The sequence below is a fragment of the Engystomops pustulosus genome, chromosome 6, assembly GCF_040894005.1.
Source record: "Engystomops pustulosus chromosome 6, aEngPut4.maternal, whole genome shotgun sequence".
NCBI lineage: Eukaryota > Metazoa > Chordata > Amphibia > Anura > Leptodactylidae > Engystomops > Engystomops pustulosus.
In genome coordinates, this window is record NC_092416.1 from 74,887,867 (window position 1) to 74,901,107 (window position 13,241).

Below are 13,241 nucleotides of genomic sequence, written 5' to 3' on the forward strand. Positions count from 1 at the left end.
CGGTCACATACCTGTCTCAATTCAAGATTGATAGATAAGACTCCAGGGTTGTGTTTCCTCAGTTTCGGAACTACAGATATTGACCATCGATAAGACCATGTGCAAGAAAATCATGAAGAGTAGCCACCAAAGCACAGTAAAAGGTAAGTATGAGTGTCATGTAGATGTATTAAATAGTTGGGGCAAGGGTGCACTTTAATAGTCCTGGGTGCACAACATTGACCCTAATTGTCCCTAACCGTATGGGGAAGGATCCTGAATAAGCCCTAATGCCTAAACACGGGATCGCAGCCCTAACCAGCTGCCACCCCGTCTGGAGCCTAGCCCTCTCCTCAGCCTTCAGACCCTACACTTAAGAAGGACAAGGAGAGGTGGATGAGTTTGTATATTCATGTCCTCTACATGTATGGGAAACTTCTGTATTTCATAGAACAGAAACATGTATCCCTGCACCGTAGTAAAAGGTTTGTGCATCAGTGTTGAGTTACAACTGTGGTCACGACCCAACATGGCATGTTTCGCCTGAACATTGCAGGCTCATCAGGGGTGCGATAGACCGCAACAACAACGTGTCTGGCTGGAGATGAGGGGTTCAAGCAGTACAATAGCAGTATCCAGCTTACTATGGGGGGTAACTCCAAAAAGTCTCTCTATGTAGGTTGTTAGGCAGTGGCCAAATCCCCAAAGGGTCCATTCCGGACGCTGTGTGACAGCGAGGTCTGTGTCCGTGAGGTCTAGAGACACACACATTGTAACATGGAGCTCACCATGTGTGCGTGTCCAGACCTCACGGACCTATCGGCTTAACCCCACTGAAAGGGACGCCTGCCAGCATCTGATCGGAAGGGACCCTTTCACAATTTGCCCACTACCTAACAACCTACATAGAGAGACTTTTTGGAGTTACCGCCCATATTTTCCACTGGCTAGTTAGCTGGATACTACTATTGTACTGCTTGAATCCCTCATCTCCAGCCAGACATGTTGTTGTTGCGGTCTATCGCACCCCTGATGAGCCTGCAATGTTCAGGCAAAACATGCCATGTTGGGTCGTGACCACAGTTGTAACTCAACACTGATGCACAAAGCTTTTTGCTACGGTGCAGGGATACATGTTTCTGTTCTATGAAATACAGAAGTTTCCCATACATGTAGAGGACATGAATATACGAACTCATCCACCTCTCCTCGTCCTTCTTAAGTGTAGGGTCTGAAGGCTGAGCAGAGGGCTAGGTTCCAGACGGGGTGGCAGCTTGTTAGGGCTGCGGTCCCGTGTTGAGGCTTTAGGGCTTATTCAGGACCCTTCCCCATACGGTTAGGGACAATTAGGGTCAGTGTTGTGAACCCAGGACTATTAAAGTGCACCCCTGCCCCAACTATTTAATGCATCTACATGACACTCATACTTCCTTTTACTGTGCTTTGGTGGCTACTCTTCATGATTTTCTTGCACATGGTCTTATCGATGGTCAATATCTGTAGTTCTGAAACTGAGGAAACACAACCTTATTGTTGTGACTTACCTGTCTCAATACAAGATTGATAGATATGTGACGGACCATATTGATATGTATGCTAACTAAACTAACAGCGTCCTTTACCATACACACACTTGTTTGAATCATCACTTTCCGGACGGCTGACTAAGAATTGCTCCCTTGGGGACTACAAATTTAGAACCAAACTATAGCTTTTATCTTTTGTTATTGTTAAATTAAAAGTTAAGTTTTAATACGATCATTCACCTATTTTGAACATGTTTAGTAGACTCACCTAGGTGAAGTGGGTAGGAGGTCCAAACCATCCACCCCTGTGTATTTTTTTTTTTTTCATATTCCAGGCTTGTTGGAATACATTTGGTCATCACTGGCCTAAAAACCACCATGAATGTGGCACCAGGCATTTTAAACATTTTGAAACAAATTAATATAGATTTCTGTCAAAAGCACATTCATAAATCTACCCCATTGTGTTGATACAGCCTGGGTTCAGAGATTTTGATATTTTGTACAAAAACTAAAATTCTACTATTGGCAGTGGTTTCAAGACCAACATAAAGACCATGTAAAACTTAGGTCCAAAAAACTAGGTCCAAGACCTATTTAATCCATGTTTATCTTCTATTAGAACTTCCTTTAGTTTGGGATTTCTGATAATTCAGGAATGTGAGCATCTCAATCAATGTTATTGTGTATGCTCTGTAGTTTGTCTTCACATCAATCTGTCTTGTATAGGTGCAGCCTATTTGCCTTTTATCATGTTGTTCCTCTAACATTTTTGGCACATTCTCAAGCACTCCAGAATATCCTCATAATTAGCTGTGCTCCGTCTACGGAGGAAATTGTAGTATTGATTTAACCTTGGAAGCCACTAAGAATAATTCTGAGAAGGAGCAAGCGCCATAACCATGTGAGGTTTATCCTGGCATTCTAATAGGGTAACACTGAGCACAGCGCCTGTTTTATCATTGTGTTTTCTAAGTGTCCAGACTAGTCGCACTCTGGACAGGACATTACATAGATCTAGCTTTCCTGACCTCCATTTCATTTCACTGACTCTATTGTTTCCAGAATTTAATGGGGTTGAAGTCTTTCCTGAATGGTAACCAAGCATTTCAGCTATTTTTCTCTTTTCTTAGTTGGCACCAGTGACAGGTGCCCAAAGTCCACATTATCCCAAATGATTTTCTGTATACATTAATATGAAGTCTTGTAAGAGAGATAAAATAGAGGACATTATAGTATTATTAAAGGACATCTACCACCAGATTACTTGTGGTAAGGTGTCCTAAGTAGGCTGCTTGTTATGTCAAGAGGATGGGGGTTACAGTGTTTTACAAGTTTTCTGACTTCTTTATTGCCAAAATCATAACTTTTTAAAAGTCCCGGAGGCGCTCAGGCTCCAAAGGCTTTAATTTATGCACATCCCCCCACTGCAAGCCTCCTCCTCCGGGAGCAGAAGGCGACTTGCAGCGGGGGTGTGCATAAATCAGTGATATTCATTCGGCAATAAAGAAGCCAGAAAACGTATAAAACGTGGTCCACCACCCATCCCCTAGACCAGTGATGGCGAACCTTTTAGAGACAGAGTGCCCGACCTACAACCAAAATCCACTTATTTACTGTTAAATGCCAATGTTGCATTTTAAGCAGTAACTTAATGCTACCTGTTCTTCCACTTTTTTCAATTGTATTGGCCACCTGAGGCCACCAAAACAGTTGAAAGAAGGAGGGCAAATTCAGACTTTCATTATAGCTTCTCTCCAAGTTGCCTGGGACAGCAGGAAGATTTCATGGATTTGGTCCTGTTTGGTGAACTCTGTCCTGGGGTGATGGCCTGAGTGCCCACAGAAAGGTCACCAAGTGCCACCTCCGGCACCCGTGCCATAGGTTCGCCATCACTGCCCTAGACATAAGAACAGCCTATTTAGTAATCTGGTGTTAGATGTCCTTTAAACTTCCACTTCTTGGGTTTGAGTTGTATGCTAGCAGTTATCATGTCGCTTGTTTGCTTTGATTCCAGGCTTTAAAAACCAAGTGAAAGGTAAGGAGAGGTTGGACTCCATAGTACCATCGGGGTTGTCTGTTGCTTCCTGGTTTAGGCCACAAGAACGATGTGATGATGAAGACCACAAAAGCATCAAAGCGGAATATACCACTGTGGTCCTAGTTATATGGGAACCATCATATTATATTGCACGTTTTGATTGTGGTAAAGTCACAAAAAGAATGACAGGTACTAAGCGGCTGTGAAGAGGAAGAAGAAATGGCACTCACCACCTAAGTGGCTGTATCTGTGATGCAGGATAAATTATTGGCTGAAAAATCTCCTTATAAAAATGAGAATATCCTGGAGCCCTACTGTATGAAGTTATTTCATTGAAGGCAAAACCTTAGTGGCCTTCCTAAGGGATATCTGCACACATTTCCACAGCATCATACTATAGTGTATTGGATATATGATTTTACACATATTGGCACACATTTATCAATAGTGATGCAAATTGCACGAATGTGCAAAGTGCGTCAGATTAATAAAGACTGCGGGCTAAAGGGAACCTGTCATCAGAAATGTCAAGAAGTTGAACAGCTTATAGATAATGGGGGTCATTTACTAAGGGCCCGATTCGCGTTTTCCCTACGGGTTACCTGAATATTTCCGATTTGCGCCGATTTCCCCTGTATTGCCCCGGGATTTTGGCGTACACGATCGGATTGTGGCGCATCGGCCCCGGCATGCACGCGACGGAAATCGGGGGGCGTGGCCGATTGAAAACCCGACGGATTCGGAAAAACCGCTGCATTTAAAAAAAGAAATGTGTCGCTTGGGACGCGCTTACCTTCACTTGGTCCGGCCCGGTGAACTCCAGCACGTTCAGATGCTTTTCAGCGCAGCAGCGCCACCTGGTGGACAGCGGAAGAAATACCTTGATGAATCCCGGCCGGACCCGAATCCAGCGCAGAGAACGCGCCGCTGGATCGCGAATGGACCGGGTAAGTAAATCTGCCCCAGTGTTTCTTTTAAGACCCAGCTTGGTGGCATCATCAAGAAAATCAACTTTGAAGTTAGATTTATAAAGTCAGGAGGCGGAGAGTTAAACATTGAAGTCAAGCTCTCCCGGACTTTGAACACCTCCTCCCATGTGATTGACATCATGAGCCGTACTTCAGGATATCTGTTCAGTTAGGTCCCTGGACACAGGACCATCAATTACAGTAAATGGGGTATTTTAAGGCATGGAAAGCTTGACTTCAGTGTTAAAGTCTCCTCCTCCTTGACTTCATAAAACCATTTTATATCGCACTTTAAAGTTGATTTTCTGGATAATACCCTCACACCAGGCCATGAAAGAAACATCATCAATAAGCTGCTCAGCTGCTTGACAACATACTGCTAGTGGTTTATTAGGCCAATTTCTGATGACAGGTTCTCTTTAATCTGGTGCACCCTGCATGTGCCGATCATGCTTAAACTGAGTGCAAGAGTTTTGTTTTTTCTTTGGTGCACTCAGTTTAATGGCCATGCGCCACAATTATGTGGAGACGCAGTAATAAATGTGGTGCACAGTTCGACCCTGCATCGGAAGGCTCCTTTATGTGCAAAGTTTTGTGGCACGGTAGACACATTCGCTTCATAAATACATGCACAAGCATTTCTTTGTAGTGCAAAGTCAAATAGAAAACTGACGCAGCCAGCTTAATAGATCTGCACCGGAAATACCTGTTACATGTTACTTGTAGATTATGGAGCAGAATTCAACCTTTGCAATGCACTGCCCCCAACTACGGAAAAGTTGTGGCATTACATTATAATCGTGTCTGCTTTCTGATGCTTGTGGAATGGCTGCAGGATTACTGCTGGGGTAAATCGTGCAGCCATTTTGCAATGTATACCCGAATAGGTATATACCAATATGCAATTTACACCCCACCCTTGTGTTGACTATCAGTCTTAATTGCGATTTGCACATTATGATTCTGAAAGCAGTGTATTGATACAAAAGCCATGTTCAAATATAGCAAGATAAATACATTCTTTATTTTAATGTAGCCTTGTTCTATGGCTGCAATAACCCTGTAATCTACTTCCCTGTGAAACCACAACAAAATCTAAAATGGATAGAATTCCTGAATATGGACTGAACACTGGATGTATTGGAGACAGTGAAGTAGGAACATTTCCATTCAGAAAAAGTAGTGATCCATCAGCTCTGAGGGGCTGCCAAGATCTGTTATTGTAACCTGGCGTCTGTGCATTGAATGGGGCTAATCCTTATTTAATGACTCCCAACATATTCCCCCAAATACCAGTCCAAGAAGCTGAGAGCTGCACCCCTGCTGTTTAAAGGCGCACAACTGGCAAGAAATAGGAGACTTTGAACGCAACATCAATTACGTATTTAAGAAAACAGCGCGAGCGCCAGGACATGCAGGTCTGCTGGAGAGGTCAGAGCACAGCAATATTAATCATCGCCTCACTCCTACTGATCGCACCGGGGGCCCTGGGCCGCACCGCCAGGTTTACACTTTTTATTGCACATGGAAAAGTAAATTATACACAGCTACAAGGTTTCTACGTTTCACTTCACTTTGCCTCCGCCAGACAGGATCTCAGCCCTTTTCTGCTGGACCTGTGGAGGAAAAAAAGAAAAATGACGTTTTGTGTGTATAGAAAACAATTTCTGATGGACTCTGTGCGGAGAAGCTTTCACGGTCCATTACAGAGAAGAACATCAAACTGCACGGCCCAACTCTAAACCTTCAGAGCCCATTTCAAAACTTATTTGCCATGAAGGTGCTTTAACAAGTACACTGTCCCCTGCTGGGGTTACTGATGGCAGTGCTAAATGCTCCCCTGCTGTGACTTCTGCTCATTTCCCAGATTTATTGATAAATTAGATGGATGTGTTGTGAGTGCCATCACTCTGAAGGAACATTAGTGTTCCATTATTGGAAACAGTCCTAGGTTCACAGGCTGAAGATTCTCTACGGCCAAGTTCCACCCAAAATGCAGCTGAAACCGTGAGGATGTGCACAGAAGATTCACCACGGTTTGCCGTTGACTAATGGGTGGGCAATAACCTCCCGTTTAGCTGTATAGTCATACAGACATTGACAAAGAGACTCTTACATGTAAGTGACGCTTTAGCCACAGTGCGGCAGATTTACCAATCTATTTACAATAGAGTTACATCATAACTTTAAAAAACTAATTCAACAAAAGGGACGTGGGTGACGAAAAGTGGGCGTGTCTTATAGAAAAAAGTCTTTGTGACAAATATTATGCAGATGCGCTAGGTGCAAAAGTATGGGTACCCTCATCATTTGCCTGACTTGAATACTCCGAACTACTTTTTACTGACTTACTGAAGCACTAAATTGGTTTGGTAACCTTGAGCTTTGAACTTCATAGCTCCTATGAGGAGGCATCATGGGCTCCTCAAAACAATTCTCAAATTATCTGACAACAAAGATTGTTCAACATAGTTGTTCAGGGGAAGGATACAAAAAGTTGTCTTAGAGATTTAACCTGTCAGTTTCCACTGTAAAGAACATAGTAAGGAAATGGAAGACCACAGGGACAGTTCTTGTTAAGCCCAAAAGTGGCAGGCCAAGAAAAATATCAGAAAGTCAGAGAAGAAGAAAGGTGAGAACAATCAAGGACAATCCGCAGACACCTCCATAGAACTGCAGCATCATCTTGCTGCAGATGTTGTCACTGTGCATCGGTCAACAATACAGCACACTTTGCACAAGGAGAAGCTGTATGGGAGAGTGATGCGAAAGAAGCCGTTTCTGCAAGCACGCCACAAGAAGAGTCGCCTGAGGTATGCAAAAGCACATTTGGACAAGCCAGTCCAAATGAAGTTCCTGTGGACTGATGAAACAAAGATTGAGTTGTTTGGTCATACAAAAAGGCGTTATGCATGGCGGCCAAAAAACACAGCATTGCAAGAATAACACTTGCTACCCACTGTAACATTTGGTCTAGGTTCCATCAGGCTTGTGGGCTGTGTGGACAATGCTGGCACCGGGAATCTTTTTAAAGGGAACCTGTCACCAGGGCCCTCATTTTCACTAAAGATCGGTTGCAGAAGACCATCACACCTGCAGTGCAAAAATGTCTCTCTGCCTTTTCTAAGCATTCGCAATACAATATAATTGTGTGTTATAACTTACTCTTGCATTCTGACAAAATACTGGGGTAGTCCCAGGGGTTGGACTTTAGTGTGGATGCATTTCAAAAAAATAACATGTGACTTGTCTGAGCTCCATCTTTGTGCTCCTTTACAGCTATGTCCCTCCCCCACTGATGTCAGCTCACCAGGCTGTGACCTCTGAGAAGGAGCAGGAGGAGGAGCTGTACAGGAGCACAAAGGTGGGGGCCATGCTCTAAGGAGTGAGTAACACAGACAAGCCACATGATTTTTTTTTAAATGCATCCAAACCAAAGTCCAGCCCCAGTGACTACCCCATGATTTTGTCATGGTGCAAGGCAGAAAGACATATTTTCACTGCAGGTTCAGCGGCTTCTGCAACTTGTCTTTAGTGAAAATGAGGTCCCTGGTGACAGGTTCCCTTTAAAGTTGAGGGTCACATGGATTCCTCTCAGTATCAGCAGATTCTTGAGAATAATGTTCAAGAATCAGTGATGAAGTTGAAGTTATGCCAGGGATGGATATTTCAGCAAGACAATGATACAAAACACTGCTCCAAATCTACCCTGGCATTCATGCAGAGGAACAATTACCATCCCAGTCCCCAGACCTGAATATCATTGAACATCTGTGGGATGATGTGAAGCAGGCTGTCCATGCTCGGTGACCATTAAACTTAACTAAACTGAAATTGTTTTGTAAAGAGGAATGGTCAAAAATACCTTCATCCAGGATCCAGGAACTCATTAAAAGCTACAGGAAGCGACTAGAGGCTGTTATTTTTGCAAAAGGAGGATCTTCTAAACATTAATGTCACTTTTTTGTTGAGGTGCCCATACTTTTGCACCTGTCAAATTTTGTTTTAATGCATATTGCACATTTTCTGTTAGTACAATAAACCTCATTTCAATCATGAAATATTACTGTGTCCATCAATTGTTAGATATATCAAACTGAAATAGCTGTTGAAAAAACCCAAATTTTGATAACTAAAAATGATTAACATTAATATGGGTGCCCAAACTTTTTCATATGACTGTATATTGGTTTAGAATTGTACTTTTAAATGTGTCGCTATATTCTGAGACAAAAATACAAATAAACCACCAGTCTATAAGTGTATGGCAGTGGGAAAAGAAGGCATATGGTGCCATCTAGTGCTAGTCCATAGAAAACACAGATGTATATTATTCTATTTACTTATAGTCAGAAGACAATAATAGAGCCATAGAAGGGCATAGTGGAAGACATTGTGATGTCACAATATGGCACTGTGAAGTCATAAAAAGGAAATCTTCGGTACACCTGGTCTAAACAGGATCCACCAACATGTCTTAATAAATTCCCCCCATTGACTGCACCGTGTGGTTATATATACACATTTCAATGTACACGTGGATTGATGCACATAGGTAATATTATTCGGGAGTTCAAAGTGAGAATAAGAAAGCACAATAACAGCATTAAAACCTATGACAAATCATAACAAATAAAAGAAGATCTTACGGCCATCCCTCGTCATCACAATTATCAAGTTGGGCATGAGAGGAGGTGACTTAGGTCCACTGGTTCTCTATTTATGGAGTTGTATATCCATCACCTAGCTTCAGATGCTTTTTAGACTAACAGCTCCTCATGGCACAATTCCATGCCAGGCAGGACCTTGTGTAGAATTGTACACTAGCACAAACCAACCACCGGATACATCAGGAGTCCGTATCCAGCAGGGGTAGGGGCCTTCATGATAAATTCCCCCCTATGTGGGCAAGTTCTGAAAGTGTCCTTTCACCTGTCAATCGCCTCTGACAAGGCAAACCCTGACCAGGCCGCCCCCTGAGCTGAGCATCCATTAGGCAGGGAGCCGCCTCTAATTTTCTGACCAGTCTATATAATTCAATCTAGACTATTAGTACCAAATGTTTTTTAGTGTTGCTAACAGAACTTATTATATTCTTTTTCTAAAAGTGAATTCCTTTTTTTTTTTAAAGCAATAATAAAAATGAAATTTTAAATCACACACACTCACTCTCCCCTCCTCAGTTAAGACCTTGTTTCACACAGTTAGTGTTAAACTTAATGGGGTATTCCAGGAATCAGCATAATCCATATACAAATGAGTACTCAAAATATAATCGAATGTGTAGTTTGTTGTTATCTAAAATTTTGCTTCTCTTAGCAGAAAAATGCTGTAGACACACACTATAATGAAGAATTAAAATGCTACTGGCCCCTTTAATCGGTCCTGTGGAGCAGACACAGGACAGAAGATGGTCGCTTGTCACATGTCCAGCACCTGCCTGGGCAGGTCATGTGATCATCACTACTTTTGGCTGTAGTGGGTTGGTTGCAGTGCATCCAGTATGGCCAGTGTAGTTGTGAGACGTCATCTCAGTGATGTAATGTGCAGTGATGGCAGTTATACATCATTACTATGGTAACAGAGCAGGACAGTCTGTTACATCATCACTGGGAGCAGAGCATAAGAGGCAGGAAGAGTTATTGAGAACTAAAGGATCATGAGACTTGTAGTTTCCAGTGGCGGCCATCTTGGTAATAAACTCCACCTTCTTTAGAGAGGCCATACATTTTGTGAATCATAAAATCAAACTATTTAAGCTCCATTTTGTCACTAATGTTTTGTTAAAATAATTTATTTATATCATGATGGGTTTTTGTGTCAGACGTTCATTTTCCCGGAATACACCTTTAAATTTGACCATATACACACCATACTCTCTATAGCTGTAATGTCAAAAAAAGGCATTGCAATGCCATAGAAGGGCATTGTGTTGTCAGAATTGGCAGTGTTATGTCAAAAAGAGGCATTGGGATGTCATAAAAGGGCATTGCATATAAAATAGTGGAGATAGGAGCGCTCCTCGTGTTACGGTGCTCACAGCCGCTTCTTTGTAACTTAAAAGTCATTTCTGTTTTAGGTTTACTGAAAAAATTGTACACCAAGAAGCACAAAAATGACAAAATAATAAAATTCCTATGCTTTTCAAGGATAACCTTGCCTCTTTTTCAAGCTGGTAAAGGAATAAGTGTACACTGAAACCAGCTTGAAATAGAAGGCAGGTTATCCTCGAAATGCGTAGCTTAAGGAATTTTATGATTTTATCATTTTGTGCAATTTTTTATCAGTAAAAATAAAATAAAAAATTGCTTTCTAAGACAATAGAGTATCGAGTCTTGAGTTACAAGAAAGCGCCGAGTACCATAAAACGAGAAGCGTTTCAGTCTCCACTTTTTTAATATGCTTTTTCCATGAGATGGGCCCGACTGAGGATCGGAGGAGAGGAGCAGACCCGAGGCTGAGACAACCTTCCGTTATACATATCCACAAAAGTAGTTATACACTCACCACACCAGGGGAGCAGTTACACACAGGGCCGCATCTGCCATGAGGCGAGATGAAAATCTCGCCTCAGGCGGCAGAATGCGGGTCCCTGTAAAGGGCGGCGAAATTCGCTGCTCTAAAGTGGGCGATTCGGGCGTAATGGACGCCCGAATCGCCCACCAGCTAAATAAATCGCGCCTGTCTCTTTAAGACACAGGCGCGATTTATATGCGGAGCGACGCAGCGCCTTTCCGGCAGCTGCGTCGCACCGTTCTAATCAGTGACACAGGCGTCATGACGTCATGCGCCTGTGTCACTGCGGAGCCGCGGCTCACAGGAGAGCCGCGTGAAGACCGGGGCCGCGCGCCGAGGGAGCAGCTGCCTGCAGGTGAGTGTGATTTTTTTTATTTTTCATGTGCTGTCATTTATTTTATGTGGGGAGGTGGGGGAGTGGGGAGGTGGTGGTGGTGGTGGGGGTTATACATTACATGGGGCCAGAATTGTTTTATACTGGGGGCGGTTGGTCACTGTATATATTGTATGGGTCCAGAATTATTTTATACTGGGGGGGGGGGGGGGTCTTGGTTACTGTGTATATTGTATTATGGAGCCAGAATTGTTTTATACTGGGGGGGGGGGGGTACTGTATATATTTTGTGGGGCCAGAATTGTTTTATACTGGGGGGATGCAGTATATATTATATGGGGCCAGATTCATTTAAACTGGGGCAGGGGGGGGGGGTATTGTGTATATTATACGGGGCCAGATACATTTAAACTGGGGCAGGGGGGGGGTATTGTGTATATTATATGGGGCCAGATACATTTAAACTGGGGCGGGGGGGGGGGGGGTGCTCTATATATTATATGGGGCCAGAATAATTTTATACTGGGGGGCTGTATATATTGTATGAGGCCAGATTATTCTTTTCCTGGGGGGTTATATATTTATATGGGTCCAGATTTCAGCTGGGGGTATACAGTATATTGCTAAGCTGGGGGCTGTATATGGGATACAGTATATTACTAAGCTGCGGGGTTGTATATGGGATACAGTATATTACTAAGCTGGGGGGTTGTATATGGGATACAGTATGTTACTAAGCTGGGGGATGTATATGGGATACAGTATATTACTAAGCTGGGGGGATGTATATGGGATACAGTATATTACTAAGCTGCGGGGTTGTATATGGGATACAGTATATTACTAAGCTGGGGGACTGTATATGGGGTACAGTATATTACTAAGCTGGGGGCTGTATATGGGATACAGTATATTACTAAGCTGGGGGGTTGTATATGGGATACAGTATATTACTAAGCTGGGGGGATGTATATGGGATACAGTATATTACTAAGCTGGGGGGCTGTATATGGGATACAGTATATTACTAAGCTGGGGGGATGTATATGGGGTACAGTATATTACTAAGCTGGGGGGGCTGTATATGGGGTACAGTATATTACTAAGCTGGGGGGCTGTATATGGGATACAGTATATTACTAAGCTGGGGGGCTGTATATGGGATACAGTATATTACTAAGCTGGGGGGCTGTATATGGGATACAGTATATTACTAAGCTGGGGGGCTGTATATGGGATACAGTATATTACTAAGCTGGGGGCTGTATATGGGATACAGTATATTACTAAGCTGCGGGGTTGTATATGGGATACAGTATATTACTAAGCTGGGGGGATGTATATGGGATACAGTATATTACTAAGCTGGGGGGTTGTATATGGGATACAGTATATTACTAAGCTGGGGGGCTGTATATGGGATACAGTATATTACTAAGCTGGGGGGCTGTATATGGGGTACAGTATATTACTAAGCTGGGGGGCTGTATATGGGATTCAGTATATTACTAAGCTGGGGGGCTGTATATGGGGTACAGTATATTACTAAGCTGCGGGGTTGTATATGGGGTACAGTATATTACTAAGCTGGGGGTCTGTATATGGGATACAGTATATTACTAAGCTGGGGGGCTGTATATGGGATACAGTATATTATTAAGCTGGGGGGCTGTATATTAGGGGGTGCTATATATTCACATTGGTCAGGGGAGCACTGTATGTAAAATCATGTAATATAATAACAGGGTGGGATATATTAGTTATAGGATACCATAGATTACTTTGCATAATTTAAACAAAATGTTAGGGGTCTGTATTAATAAATTGGGGGTGTTGTATATTGATTGGTGCTGTGCCTGCTATAATTCCAGTAGAAT

General features: G+C 42.8%; 1 protein-coding gene across 2 annotated transcripts in view; it reads right to left on the bottom strand.

Annotated features, from left to right (window-relative positions):
- Positions 1-5,502: 5,502 nt before the first annotated feature.
- The window catches only part of PDE9A (phosphodiesterase 9A), a 28,731-nt gene continuing 20,992 nt past the window's right edge, over positions 5,503-13,241 (bottom strand). For both annotated transcript variants that reach the window (XM_072113359.1, XM_072113357.1), the window contains exon 18: positions 5,503-6,130. In XM_072113359.1, the coding sequence (XP_071969460.1) occupies positions 6,080-6,130 (51 nt within the window). In that variant the 3' untranslated portion in view covers positions 5,503-6,079. The remainder of the gene's footprint in view (positions 6,131-13,241) is intronic.